This window comes from Trichoplusia ni, chromosome 2 (genome assembly GCF_003590095.1).
Source record: "Trichoplusia ni isolate ovarian cell line Hi5 chromosome 2, tn1, whole genome shotgun sequence".
Classification (NCBI taxonomy): domain Eukaryota; kingdom Metazoa; phylum Arthropoda; class Insecta; order Lepidoptera; family Noctuidae; genus Trichoplusia; species Trichoplusia ni.
Window position 1 is genome coordinate 14,403,364 of NC_039479.1, and position 14,676 is coordinate 14,418,039.

The 14,676-nt window shown below is 34.5% G+C and overlaps 1 protein-coding gene across 1 annotated transcript in view; it reads left to right on the top strand.

Moving 5' to 3' along the window:
• The window catches only part of LOC113508334 (serine/threonine-protein phosphatase rdgC), a 60,616-nt gene that overhangs the window by 22,872 nt on the left and 23,068 nt on the right, over nt 1-14,676 (top strand). Inside the window, exons 2-3 of the mRNA XM_026891303.1 lie at nt 3,915-4,294; nt 11,359-11,486. Coding sequence (XP_026747104.1) covers nt 4,069-4,294; nt 11,359-11,486 — 354 coding nt within the window. The 5' untranslated portion in view covers nt 3,915-4,068. The remainder of the gene's footprint in view (nt 1-3,914; nt 4,295-11,358; nt 11,487-14,676) is intronic.

The window sequence follows — 14,676 nt, forward strand, 5'->3', positions numbered from 1 at the left end:
GTGTACTCGACAGGTTCTGTTTTCTAGAGTTAAATTTTAGATTTTTCGTAGCTTTTTCTTAGTTAATGAAACAAACAAACTCGAACAATTTTGAAAGAGTATTTTTTAGGAGTATTTGTTTCTTTTTTCTTTGTCTAGGCCGGCGTTGTATAGAGGATAAATTTGTGACTTTTATTTCGGGATTTATTGAATCGATTTCTAAAACTTTTTTACAAATAGAAAACCAAGTTATATATTGTTATACGCTTTATAGAAATACAGCTCAACAAAGTATCTATTGGTTTGCTTGTTCTTAATATATTTGTAAGACTTATCGAAGCAATTGTGAGCATTATCATTATTTATACTGTATACACCACATAATCAGCTCTATATTAGCATTATATCCTTTTTATTATATTGTTATTACGGTTAATGATACAATAGACTTGATATTACGAAGGTTCATAACAGTATCTGTTGTAAGGGTCTATTAATTCGCATTTAACCTAATTGTGCGTCACTCGCTAGCCTCGAAGAGAAAATTGTGTCTGTGATCACGTCATCTTAGACAAAGGAGCTCTTGTGGCCTATCAGTCCTTTATACATCTCGCTGCGCATTATCGATTAAACCGTTATCGAGTTTTAATTATCATAAATTATAACTCTTTTTGTACTCTGTTTTCATTAAAACATTTCAAAATTGTTAAAAAATAAGCTCGTTCAAAAGTCCCTTTAAAAATGCTATAACTTTTTCATAAAACATTTATAATTGTGGGTTGAGATTTATTGTTATAGCTGGGCAAAGGCGCTCCCCGTGTGTAGGCCACGTGTGGTATGTGCCCGGGTGAGCAGCCCGGGCACATACCACACGTGGCCTAATCTAATGTAACAAGCGCCGTGAAAAAGGACCTCTCATTTACGATTTTGACTAACCTACTTGATCTCAGGCTAAGGTTAAAAAGACCGTAAGTAATGTCTCTGGATTCGCATTTTCCTTCGTATTTCAGTTGATCCCGTGAGAAAAAATAGCTCAAGTATTGTATAGCGAGTAATTTTGATTGCGAATCACGTCACAGGCGTTTGCTACGTTTTATGTTTGGAACAAGGGTGGCTCTATTTGCTTTTCGGCGCGTGATATGGTTTAATGAGAACACCGACAAAATTATGCCGTTCTCTACAGACGTAGCCGACAGCATAATCAAACCAATTTCAGTTCAGCAACAGTAACAAATAGAATTGCCACTTTATTTCGGCTTCGAAATCGAGTTTTGACTTACGATGTGCGAGTTAATTAACTTTTATATTGATCGGTTCTGGTTTATTTCTCCTTACTCTTTCAGATCCGGGGCCAATTTATTCATACTGTTCATGTATGTATTCACCTTACTTCGTTCAAGATAAATTGACGTCGCAATTTACTCGATCTGGAGCGTTTGCCACTAACTCGGGGACCAAGACTTTTGCAGCGCTAATCTGTTTAAATATAGGCGCTAGCGTAGTCATTTAGCCGAGATTAAACCCGTCTGTTATTATCTCTTACCCTCTTATAGCATTTAAGGCTGCCTTAATGGAAGCCACGAGACACTTGAAACAATTTCGAAGTTGATAACTAGCATTACACGCTTTATGTACATTTAAGAGCTTTTATTGGACAATATTAATGCTATCGATTATACTAGATAAACAAAATCCAAGTAACATTTCGATAACCCATTTATTTATACAAACCCTAAAGACAAACAAAATACAGAGATTTAGAGAAAACTTGGCATTTGTTTACGTAGCCAACCCGTGAAAAAAATGTTCTTGATTCTTTTTTTTAATCTGACAATATTTATTTCAAAAAGGGTAAAAGGTCTTTCGACAGGCATTTTGTGCGAGAAAAAGGCATATCCTTCACTCCGTTTTATAAATTGCTGGCAATATAAAACAAAAAAGATAACATGACATGAAACACGAACTTGTTTCACATGTTTCAAAATAAAATATTTGTGTTCAAACAATGATATCTGTGTTTCAGTGAGCTGTTTCAGTGTCCCTGTATAATACCGCTGACATAGAACAATGATGCAATTTAGTGAAATAAAGGTTGCTGGCCTTTAGCTTAATCTAGTAACGGCTTTGCGATGTATTGTGGAAACTCATTTACCGTACTATTTCAGGACGTGTTTGCGCTTAATGTTTTAGCTTTGTCTCTTTATTTAATTTTAACTCAAAATTTGTGTTTTGTTTAAAATACAAACGTATAGAAGACACTATCATAATAATATTGCATTTGTGGAAATAAAAACAAATAGGTCTCATGACCGACATTCAAAACGACTGTCTCAGATAACTCCAATACGTAAAGCAACCTTTCTTCTGATTGGCCTATTTTAGGCAATTTTATGAGCTCCGTTGACGCTAAACCTATAAAGAGGCCATTATTTGATTAACACATTAGCCATGTGGAATATTAGTGGGTCATACAATTTTTATGGTTGATGAGATGCGTCAGACGAAAATAGACTAATTTATAGAATTACGTAGGGTTGTACCTATATCTCATTCATCTACAGCTCTGGCACGTGGTAGTGTTACTAACGTCACAAGTTCTGAATGGTAATGGAATATTGCACTGATTCTGACGTTATTGTTCTAGTCACAAAAATTCAAGATATGATTGATTGAAAATAGACCACCTTTTTGTACTTTAAAATAGCGTTTTGTAAAACAGACATAGTAAAAATCTACTATACAACAAAATAATTCGTTAGCAAGTATAAGCAAAGAATACTTACATTCTTACAAAAGTCCATTTCTTATTTCGAGTTGTAACGTTTAGGGTAGGCATGTTCATGGGCCAGTGCCAATATGCATATTGTACGAGGACATTGCCTAACAGAAACATAAAAAAAAGAATGAAGGAATAATCTATCTTTTATGGGCAGTTTCTCCCAACAACAATTCTGAAGAATTTCAGAGACCTTTAGCCCGATAATGAAGAAGGGTAATTCGATGCAAGGCTGGCATTCTTCGACGATTAATCAAGAGACACCCTTTGTCGTGAATGACCTATGCCATTTTAAAGTTTCCTCGGGTCACCGCGGCGACGCTTACAATAAATAAACTGAGTTAATTTCCTAAGACTCAAAAGCGTCAATAAATTCCGGAGAGGTTTTGTTTCCCCGTAGCTTAATGCTTTGAGTGTTTTCGACTTTCATGGCAAAAGTTGTTGTTTTGACGTGCAAGTTGTAGGAATGATTCATTTATGTTGTATATTGTATGAGAGGCATGAATTGGACACAAAGCAGAGTGGCTTGAGTGTTATGTAGTGCCTCGTATGTGGTAACATTTCAGAGGCAGACTTAGTAACAGATGGAGGATTACAGATGACACTAGCGTCTAATATATGATGTCTGTAGCCTGCTCTGATACATGTTCTCAGCGAACGTTAAAGTGAACTTAATAAATTCTTTTCTATTTCATTTGAAACTTATATGGGTTAAAATAGTACTTGAGTAAATAAACACGCATTAAATAAATTGAAAAAGTAACAAAAAAGTTTTGTAAAAATGAAAGAATCATTAATATAGTTTAAAAAAAAATGTATCCTTAACTAAATTATGCTTCATTTCAAAGCGTGAAAGTAGAAAGTTTTAGCGATCCCTTAAAAGGACAAATTCGACTAACGGGCTCGGTCCTAATTACATACTTATATTTAATTAACATAGGTGTTTCATTACAGCGTTTACATAAATAATTACGGCTTCGTTCGTCGGTTGTCCATAACAAAACGCAATTGTTCAAATTAATTTGGAGAAGAGCTAAAGAGCTGTTTACTTTTATAAAATTGTTAAGTGTTATTAACATTATGTTTATATGCATAATAGACTATTTAGTAATACATGTGCAGTTGAACGAGTATTTAACATAGAATGTTTTTGTTTCAGATCCCTTCCAGTCTGAGGGACTGGGTCATGATAACATATCACGCGCCCTTCTGTCTCCAAGACGTCAGCCACCATTCCTAAGTCGCGCCAGAAAACGCCACGATGTACGCGCCCGCGAAAAGATAAGAAAAGACTCAAAGACAAGCGTCCAGCGATGTTCTCGCTTGCCGAAGGATGTGGCTGCGTCAGCTTCCGCGGAGGGCGCCGGCCGCGCTCCCAGGGAGACGACTCCTCGTCATGCCGGAGCTCCGAGATAGAGCAGGAAGTCCCCAAGAAGCTGGGGAAGAGAGTCCTCAATGGCGAGTGCACTATTAAGGCTCTCGCCCCCTTCCTTCGGTTTTGGAGAAGAGATGACGTCAGCATGACCAAAGCAGAGAGAAGTAAGTAAATCTGTTAAATCAAACAGAAATTTTCATTCCTCTTTTTTTAAGTCATACTAAATTTGTATTAAGTAAAATTACTATACTTGTCATAATTATAAAATCTAATACACTGTTAACGTCTGAATTTTATAGGAGTATATTTTTTTTTACGTAGATCTAGTGGTCATACAGTAAATCAAGTTTTCCAGCATAAATGATATATTATACAAATAGAGCAAAGTTTTATTCAGTTACAAACTCATTTTTAATCAAGAACAAATTCCGCTCGTATTTTTTGGCCAAATATTTTCCGAATAAATGCCACTGCTCTCAAAAGGGCTGTTTCCTGTAAGTTGACCCGTTAACAACTTTTATGTTAAACGAACTAAAAGTTGCAGAAGTTATTTTCCGGGCCGGAACTATAAAGGACAAATGTCACGACTCATAAAATTTGAGAAGTGGTCCGGCTTTATTAGTCGCTATTTTCCTCATCGCACGATGATTTTTCCGCGAGATTTTGTATACCACTTACATGTATAAGCGTATGTCCATGCTCAAGGTTGAATAACGTAAATTGGATCTCAGACTTACCTATTAATAAACAACAAAGGGCTCAGGCGACAGGTTAAGGTTTCAGTTGTGAGTTATAACCACACAACATTTATAGGACATCTATACTGTCGCATATAGGGGAAACACGTCATTGTAAGGGTTTCAAAGGGCTTAGCGAGCTGCGATTAGCTGATGCATTTTCTGTTTATTATTAGTTTGTTTCATTCATCTTTCTTTAATGATAAAAGTTTCCTTGTTTATTCTTAACTAGCTGTTGTCCGCGACTTCGTCCCCGTGGGTAGAAGATATAAGTTATGATTTATACCTGCCCTGTTTTTTTCACATTTTCCATTGTATCTTCGCTCCTATTAGTCGCAGCGTGATGGTTTATAGCCTTAAGCCTTCCTCAATGAATGGTCTATTCAACACTTGATGGTATTTTCAATTTAGACCAGTAGTTCCTGAGATTAGCGCGTTCAAACAAACAAACTCTTCAGCTTTATATCTATCTAATATATAAAATTCCCGTGTCACGATGTTAGTTACCGTACTCCTCCGAAACGGTTCAACCGATTTTTATGAAATTTTGTATACATATTGGGTAGGTCTGAGAATAGAACAACATCTATTTTTCGTACCCCTAAGTGTTAATGGTTGCTCACACTAAAAAAATATATTTTATTTTTTGGATGAAATTGTTTGTTTTTATTTTTTTTATAATGTAGCATTAAAAATACATACAATTAGAAAAAAAAATCGGCAAAACAACGTTTGCCGGGTCAGCTAGTATTAGTATAGATATCAAGCTGTTATAAGATATTAATCAAAATAAGACATACCAACAAAACGCTATTTATATCACATTGAACATTTTGCTAAGATTACCCTGAAATATCGCAGCATGGTAATGAACCAAATGCCTCTCGAAGTCTCGATTGTGGTAGATTGCTTCGCTTGATCGTGTTATGTAACGTTAAAAGGGTTGGAATACGACGAATACGAAAAATGTATTGTATCCCGGCTTCCCGCGTAACCCCGACATATCTGTAATATAGTTTTGCGTTCCCCTTTGGGTTAACAAAGTACGTAAGCTTGTTAAGTTTTATTCCAAACAGTGAAAGTTTTGTAAGTGAGGCAATTTCTTTTATTTCGAAAGAAATTTTTGTCGTAGCAATTTGCTTGCTTTAATGCATGTTTAATTGTTTTCTTTGAGTTTCTTTTAGACCCAATTAGCTTAGATATACCGTTGTGAAATCCTTTTGAGATATAGGTTCAATGAAATAGCTAAGAAGTATATATAAAATTCGCAGAGTGTTTAATTCGACCTAAGAAAAGGTTAAAAAAGGCTAACGATATTTATTCATCAATTATGTATTTCTCAAATATATCTAAAGATTCTCGTTATTTATAGTTGCTCAAATGTTATTCGAATCTACAAAAAGTACGGCAGAAAATTGATATTGAAAACGTCGTTTCTGTGACATTCCGATAATGGTGAAAATATCTCGTAGTTATTTGTATTTATTTGTTTACATGTTACAATATGTGTGCTTGGAATATTTATGCCACTTCAGCCCTTTAACCCAGAACGATTTATTTTACTTATTTCACATCCCACGTTTACGTAATATATAGCTTGTCAACGTATGAATGAATTTTATGTAGTGAGTAGTGAGTTCTAATGCTATTTAGATTAGCAAAATAGTGTTCTTATTTTTTCTTATTCGCTTAGCATGTATTCCATATTCATTAATGCAAATTATGTCTCCATTCTAAACTTCTATCAATTAATAGTAATTTCACGCTGCACTTGCGGTTTACCTGCTAATGATACGACATACCGCTCATATTTTACATACACGTTGCCCATTGACCTACATTTTACGTTGTTTGTCCTGCCGAGCGATTAGTCGGCTATACGATTAGATGTTGACTGGTTCATGCAGTACTTTCATATTGACACATGTTATCTGATGTTGTTTTGAATGTCTATTTTTTAAGTCTTATTGCTAGTTTGTCTGATTAAGGAATGACTAGACTAGATATTCATGTCACTACTGCAAATATAGTGTACACTGTAGTCATAATAATTGGAGCATTTATTTAATATTATCGGAGTTGCTGTATGCATATTAAATTAGTCAGTTGCTCCAAGAATTGGTAAAATAAAAATCTTACATTTCCCAAGAAGAAGAAGAATGTTTAGCTGAATAAATACATAACTAAACAATACAACAAATACATAAATCCTACAAACGTAATTTAATTGTATCCTTGTTATTAATGCTGAATCCTTCCTTGTATGGGATGCGACCTTTGCTCTGCAGTGTGACGGAAACAGGGTAGAATTATTCATGATGAATAGTTTCAATGTCCTTTCTAAGCCAAATCATACAAAAAAATCAAATAAAGTTGATTTTCATGTATTCATTTCTTCTTTTTACTGATGGCTTTTTATAGCTTGCGTAAAGACGTAGCCCTATGACGTTGAAATGTATACAAAACTACAAGCATACTCCAAAAGCATTTATGATAACAGTGTGATTAGGGAGGTCTCTGCTGCCGGAGGTTCGATATAGGATGTAGATAACGATACCCTTGCCTGTCTTAATTTAATCGTGCCTGTACCAGCTAATCTCACGGTGATTTGGGCCAAGAGTTTGGCGTAACCGCGGTAAGCTCGTGGAGATAACTCCCAAGATAATAACTAAAATAATTACCTAGTTTGTTTTGCTTTATCTCCTTTTAGTAACAAATCATACATTTCGCAAGTGCGTGGACTTACCGCTGCGTAAACAATCCTAAATAATGATTTGTAAAATGAAAATGTTAATTAAGTACTGAACGTATTGTTATCATTGTGACCCAAAGGCTTATGAAGAGGACCTCTTTGCTTAATAACATGACCTTTTCAATGTCAGTTAATATGTACATATAACATGTTTTTTTTTAATTACTTTGTACAATGACCTGATAAATTAAGATCAGTTTCTTTATTTCTTCCAACCTTGTGAATTGTTTCAAGTTATTTTGGCACTAGGTTCGTAATTGGAAATCTTTAGTAACATATTTTTACACTACGTCTACAGTCTGATTGACGTTTGAAAATTCCTTTGTTTTCAAATTGTAAAGGTCAATATTGTAAAGTTAGAATTTGGTGCTCGGTCTATAAATAAATGATGTTTACCTTTTCTGAAAGGTGGTAAAAGTACAAAAAAAAGTCCCCCAGCTCGGCAGAGTTTTTACCCCTAAACGTTTTCTGAGTACTGCGTTCCCTGTGACCTTGAACCATTGTTTCCTACAACTCGGTAAGCTGTAACAGGAAAAATATTTGAAGATGGTACGCAAAAACAGGGTGACGTTCTTGAATTCGTCTATGTGTCTATATTTCATTCGACAGCGTGGCCCCTTAGTAACCCATTTTGGTTATCTTGTTCTTGAAAACGTTCTTACCCTTTGCCTTATTTTTTAATTATTTAGGCGTCTTTATCAGCCGCTTTACCGCTTATGTTGAGAGCACTGAAAAAAGAAAACACTTTAACCGTGTATTTTAAACAGTCGTGTTCTAGTTTAGCATAAAGTCAAATATAAATGGTCCGTAAACACATTAAATTGTCAGACTATACACTTGTAATAATAGCTCACGTCACTTGCGTGAGCACAAAGCAAATATACTTGAGCGGAGTGGGCCGCTCATTTGTGAATAGTTTATCATCATTTATGTTATAAGTTATGGTGTAATATAAGGATATATGTACCTACTGTTTAATGTATGTGCACAGTGTAATGCTCGCCATCAGCTCTGCAATACAGGCCTAGCAAACGATCCGCCCAGACAGTTGCCTTTGAGGAATTCTAGTTCAGACTATCTTATACTACATACCTTGCTCAAACTGAATCTACAGCACTGTACATTCCCGAAAGTGAAAATACGAGATAGAGGATACGAGGTCAATGCTGTACTGAGAATATAAATGTATAATAAAACCTTTGTCATAACATAAATCAAACATTTGACAAGACACGCGCTACGATAAACGTATTTCCGTATACTTTGACGAAAACAAATAAAGAAGACTCTCATATAACTATCGTATCATCCCATAAGCTACAAGGTAACATAGATGTATGGTCTACGCAACAAAACGGTCGTAACCTTGAATACAACCTACCTCTTTTATTACTCCAGAAGTTAAAAAACCTTTTAGAAGATAAGTTACAAAAGTAAAGGCCGTTGATAAAAGATTTGTAGGCGCAGTCCGCGACCCCTGACAAAGTTTTGTGAATCGATGGGATTAAAACAGTTTTTTTATAAATAAAATAAGAACAAAACTAATAATGGTACTTTTTATTTTAGTCTGATTTATTTTGTTTCTGTTTAAGAATTAACAGTCGATTTGAAGTTTCTTAAATCTTTATTTTAAGTAAGTTTCTTATATTATTAAAGATTTTCATTTATTTACTTAAACATATTGGAAGCCAAGCAGTTAAGCTATTCTGTGACCAATTTAATAGTAATAGAGGCGGTAATCGGAAATCGAATGTGGTTTATCCACAAATTACTCTGCCTTTTTCCTAACTAAGTTACCTTTTTTCGCAGTAAAAGCAGCAATTTGTCACCAAATGACGGCACTTTACCGTTTATATAAAATTTAGGCGTATTAGGTTTATTTCGACAGTTTACACATTATCCGTTTCTTTGTAATTCCCCAATGAGCAGATAAAACAGTTCGTTGGGCACCATCTCTTAGCGAATATATGTTATTGTAGTGAATAGTGTAGCACTTAGGTACAACGAGCACTTTACTACAATATGTTCATACCCAGAGTAACCCACTTATGTACTAAGGTACGGACTGAAAGAGTTTCTATGTAAAGTTGACCCAAGTGCGGCCCTTAACGTTAAACTGTTTAAACAAAACTTAGTAGTTTGACCTTTCAAATCTAAGTGAAGAAAATTGTAGTTAACGTTTAAGTTTTATTTCTCCCTTGGACATACAATTTGTAAGTAATAAACGCCTTGGTGTGAGCGCCGCTGATAAAAATGCGGTGGAAATTGGGTTTGCGAATTTGCAATTCAGAATATCGAATATGTGCGGCTATGTTCGCCAAGATGACGGGTGACACCATTGTGGGTGGGTCTATACCTGAAAGCAATATGTGAGAACCAAACCAAAATACGTAGGTTGCAAACTGATCATTACTCCATCTTAGCGCGATTTATATTCATACGTGGATACATTTATTTCCGCGAAATCACTGTTATGTAGCACATTGTAACACGAGCTGGAAATTTCACAGCTACAGGGTGCGCTTTTTATTTATAAACTTAACCGTAAATAAAACTTCAAAAAGTCAAGTTTTCTTTTAGAATACGAACACCTTTTGTGAATTAAAAATTTAGAGGAATAAAAATGTACGACCTGTGATGACCTATGTGTCTATTTGGCTCTTGTTACTTTTGAACAAGCAAATTGCTCTGTTAAATTTTTTATGGAAGGTCTAATATGCCATAATAGGTATATTTTCATCAACAAAACAATATTTCGATCGCATTTAATCTCTCATTTGTTTCGCTCTGCTCCCATCATTCACTTGATCCATTTATCTTTCCTTCGCCATCCCTCTTCCTACCTATCATTATATTTCTGACAGCCATTTCTTTTTATTGTTATAAAATGGCGTTACAATTTATTTGTGTGAAGTTGAAGTTCAGAAATACCTCAATAACATTTTTGGCAATTTATTCATCTGGTTTTTTTAAATGTTTTTTTCACTATGACTTGTTTTCGTAGTTGTATTTGAACATGTTGTTGTTACTTGTAATAATATGTAACTATATATAGGCAGCTTGAACTTTATTTAAGTATTAACAAAGAATCATTTTCCTAAAATATCTTGGATACTTTTGTATCTGTATCATGAAAAAAAGAAAAGGGTAGGGACAGCCGTTCGTTCCCACGCAAGTCGTGGAAAATTATTTACGAAAGAGTTTTTTTTTTGCCAACCTGCCAATGTTTTGTTGTGTAGGCTTTTCTTGTGCCATGAACTTTCCTTAATTACGTAGAAACGTCGGACAAAGCTTTAATACATTTGAAGGGAAGTTACGAGTATTGACAAACAAGTTCAGCTATTTATGTAGATATCTGTGACCGAATAGTTTATTGTTATAAACGAGGACTTTCGTCATTTCGTTAAACTATTGATTCATTCTCCAACTCAACACAAAGACATACAATTCGTAGTCTGAAATGAACTAGGAAAGTTTGAACACTATTAGACAGATGGAAACACATTACTTTCTCCAATGAGCAAGAAAAGCTCTTTTATCCAATCACAGACAAGTTTTCATTGTTTTCACATTTTCTTCTTCTTCGGCGGCAATCTCAAATGAAATTTTTCAACATTCAGTTAAATTACTTTGTGGCTCTCAAACTGACTCAGCTCGCTTCAATAAAATGCTGAGGTGACTTAAGATGAGAGTAAAGTTTAGAAAAAAAAAGGTTTCTTACTGAAGCTGTTTGTTACAGCGATGAAGGCAGCCATCTTGATACAGCAGTGGTACCGGAGATACTTGGCCCGGATGGAGGTGCGCCGGCGCTACACCTGGACCATATTCCAGAACATCGAGTATGCTGGGGAACAGGACCAAGTTAAGGTAGAATCAGAAAACATCCTTTACCATCTAAAGTGTAACAAATTCCTTAGCAAAACATTATTTATTCCTTAGCATAACGTATCTCTTTTAACCCAAACTTGAGACAGTAAATCTATCTGCTACAGCTACCGCACACATACTATAACTACTATAACTATGTATAGAAGGAGATTTCTAATTTTAAAAACGATATAGCAAAATTAAATATTTATTTAAGTTCTTTCTTTATAATGCCATCTACAGTACATCCAATACCTCAGTCAACATTCCAAAGGATTCACAAAAGGTGAAGTACCGCTGAATACTGTGACATCTCGGATTTATTAATTACTTTGGCGCATCAAATCCGTACAGGGATTAGCTTAAGAATACTATCGTATGTCTGTCACGCGACTGATAGAAATTCCTGATCCATATTAAGGCAAATAAGACGTGAATATTTGTCATTTGATACTGTTTAATTAAGGTTTCGCTTTATAATGTTTATTTGGAGAAATAAGTGGTTTAAAACGTCAATATCAATGTCATGATTTACCTCCTTTCCATACAAACAGACGTCAAAGTTTCTTCGTGAACATACAATGTAGACTCGGTGTCAACTTTTAAAATAAGCATAAGTTTATTATCACGATTTCAATTTGAAAATTTTGTTCGCTGTACACCGAGAGATTGGATCTTTTGTCTTAGATTTGCATTTTAATGATTTGGTGCGAACTTTGTTTTGGTGTTATTTATACAAAGTTGATATAAAGCTGTGGGTTTTGTGGCTCTATATAGATTTTTTTAAAAGTTATAGTTTGAAGTACAATAAAGCCAGTAGACTAATATTGTTAATATTTTAACACGTTCAGTGCCACCGACTCTCCCGGAGAGTCCACGTAAATTTTATTCCAGTGCCGTAGACTCGCCTGGCGAGTTCAATGAGTTTGCTGTTTTTTTCCAAAATGCATGTGTATTTTTTGCTTAAAATAATACTGAAGACCAAATATACCCTAATCTAAAGAATTACGTGGTGGGCCGGGTGTTCAGACCCAGTTTATAATCGAAAGAAAATAAACTATTCTGCAATGCCTTGAACTCGCTAGGCGAGTTCACTGACATAGAATCTCAAACTTTTATTAATGAAACATATATAATTATGGTAGATACTTTTATTTTCATTTTACCAAAAGTCACATTCACTTGCAAAACAACGGCGGATTGTGTTCTACATCTTGTAGGGCTCGAATTTCGTGTTATTACATAGGCAAAGGAATGGACTACTGGAATACTTCCTTCATATTCAATTCATGTATGTATGTATGTAATTGGTTTATATTATATTGTGGCAGCGTGCTGCTGGGGAGTTTGTTGCGCCGTTTCTTCATCACAGCTAAAGCACTTAGGAAGCGGTGAAGGGTGGGCGATAGAGCAGGTGCTGTCTTATGTTCTTAATAAATTTCGAACGTAATCAAAATGTAATTTTACTTAAAACGTAACAAATTGAATAATCATAACATATATAAACGTTCTTCGAAACTTCACAATAAACATTTTAAAACTTTACTGTCTTTTAAACTATATTTAAAAACAACCTGTTTATAAAACAATATTAAATATTCAAAATATAACCTAAACAATTACCACTATTTATAAGATTGACAACCACAGCATAAATTACGAAACAAACATACCTTTTCTTTTATGTGCAGTGTTTCTTGCCATTTTTATATGTTAAATTACACCGTATATTAGTTAAACACTTTTTAATTGCGTTAAACAGGCAACATAGACTGTCACGGCCACAAAAATAACAAAACATTGTTTTTACCCTAACCCAATGCCACTGAACTCGCGTGGCGAGTCGATGCAATTCATGTTGCAGTGCCGGCGACTCGCCTAGCGAGTCCAACGTAAAATGTAGGCGGCATCTGAGTAATCATCGTGAAAATCGTAGTGGTAATGAAAGTGTTAAAAAAACGTTTTTATTTTCGGCTAATCTATGCAGTAAATGTATAAAATAACAACGTAATTCAGGCTTTAATTAATTAATAGTGAAATCATAGTAATTGATATTGACGTATTATTAAAAGGTCAGCTCTTCCTGTATTACCATTAAACTGTATTTAACTTACAGCTGTTGAAAACAGATAAACTTAACATTATGTCAGTCACAATCCTAACGAAAGGTCACACAAAGAGCATAACCGCAATGCTTAAATTAATTGTACAATTTAATTTATCCGTATTGTGTTTAACAATTATTCATAACGAGATCTACGAGAGCTTAACTGTGGCTAAAAAGTCCCAGACTGCTGGCTACAGTAATAACCAGCACAATGTAATTACCGGATAGCAGTGTTACAGGGGCAGACACCTGACAACTACGTTTTGTAATAAACTAGAACCATTCTCAATTACTATACGTTCTGCAGGTCTATTGCAGTTAGACGTATTAGATAAAACTATTTATTATATTTGGATAATACGTTCTACTGGAATTAACATAATTCGAAGAGTTTTTGGGTCATATTTATATTTATATGGTATTTGTTGGACTACGATCAAATAGCAAACATTTGTGGAAAAGAGCTTTATAGTTAGGTTTGCAATAATATGTATTTGTAAATCGTTATTACTTACCATTTAAATGAAAAAATATATTTTGTATTCCGTTATAAACGCTATTTGCAATTCCGTCCATCAGGCGTTGGTTATCCTTGATTTAGAATTAAATGGGAATAAAATACACTTTTAAGAGATTAACGTTGCCGTTTAACTTAAATTTATCGTTGCGGTGTCCAAATATACAAATATATATTGTGAAACATTACTTGTAACTTAATGTCAAACATTTTCTGAACTGGTGTTCTAAGTGGTATTAAGTGTTTCAAATTCTACATTTCTTTTATTACTGAAGATTTCGTAGCATCTTTATCTATTCGCAATAAATCAAGAGTTATTTATGCGTAACAGAAGCGGTATCTATCTATTCTTTTTATGAAATTAAATGAAATGAAATGATTTATGAAATGAAATGACATGAAAAATTCTATTTATTCCATTAAATCGAATTTTATAGAGGATCTTATTTTATACAAGTCAACTCTCATAGCAATAGACGTTAGTTTATCGTCGATGTCATACTAAATTAAGTATGAGACGAGCGCTCCAATCTAGTTCGAGGCGCAGAGGCGTCGGTTCCATTGAC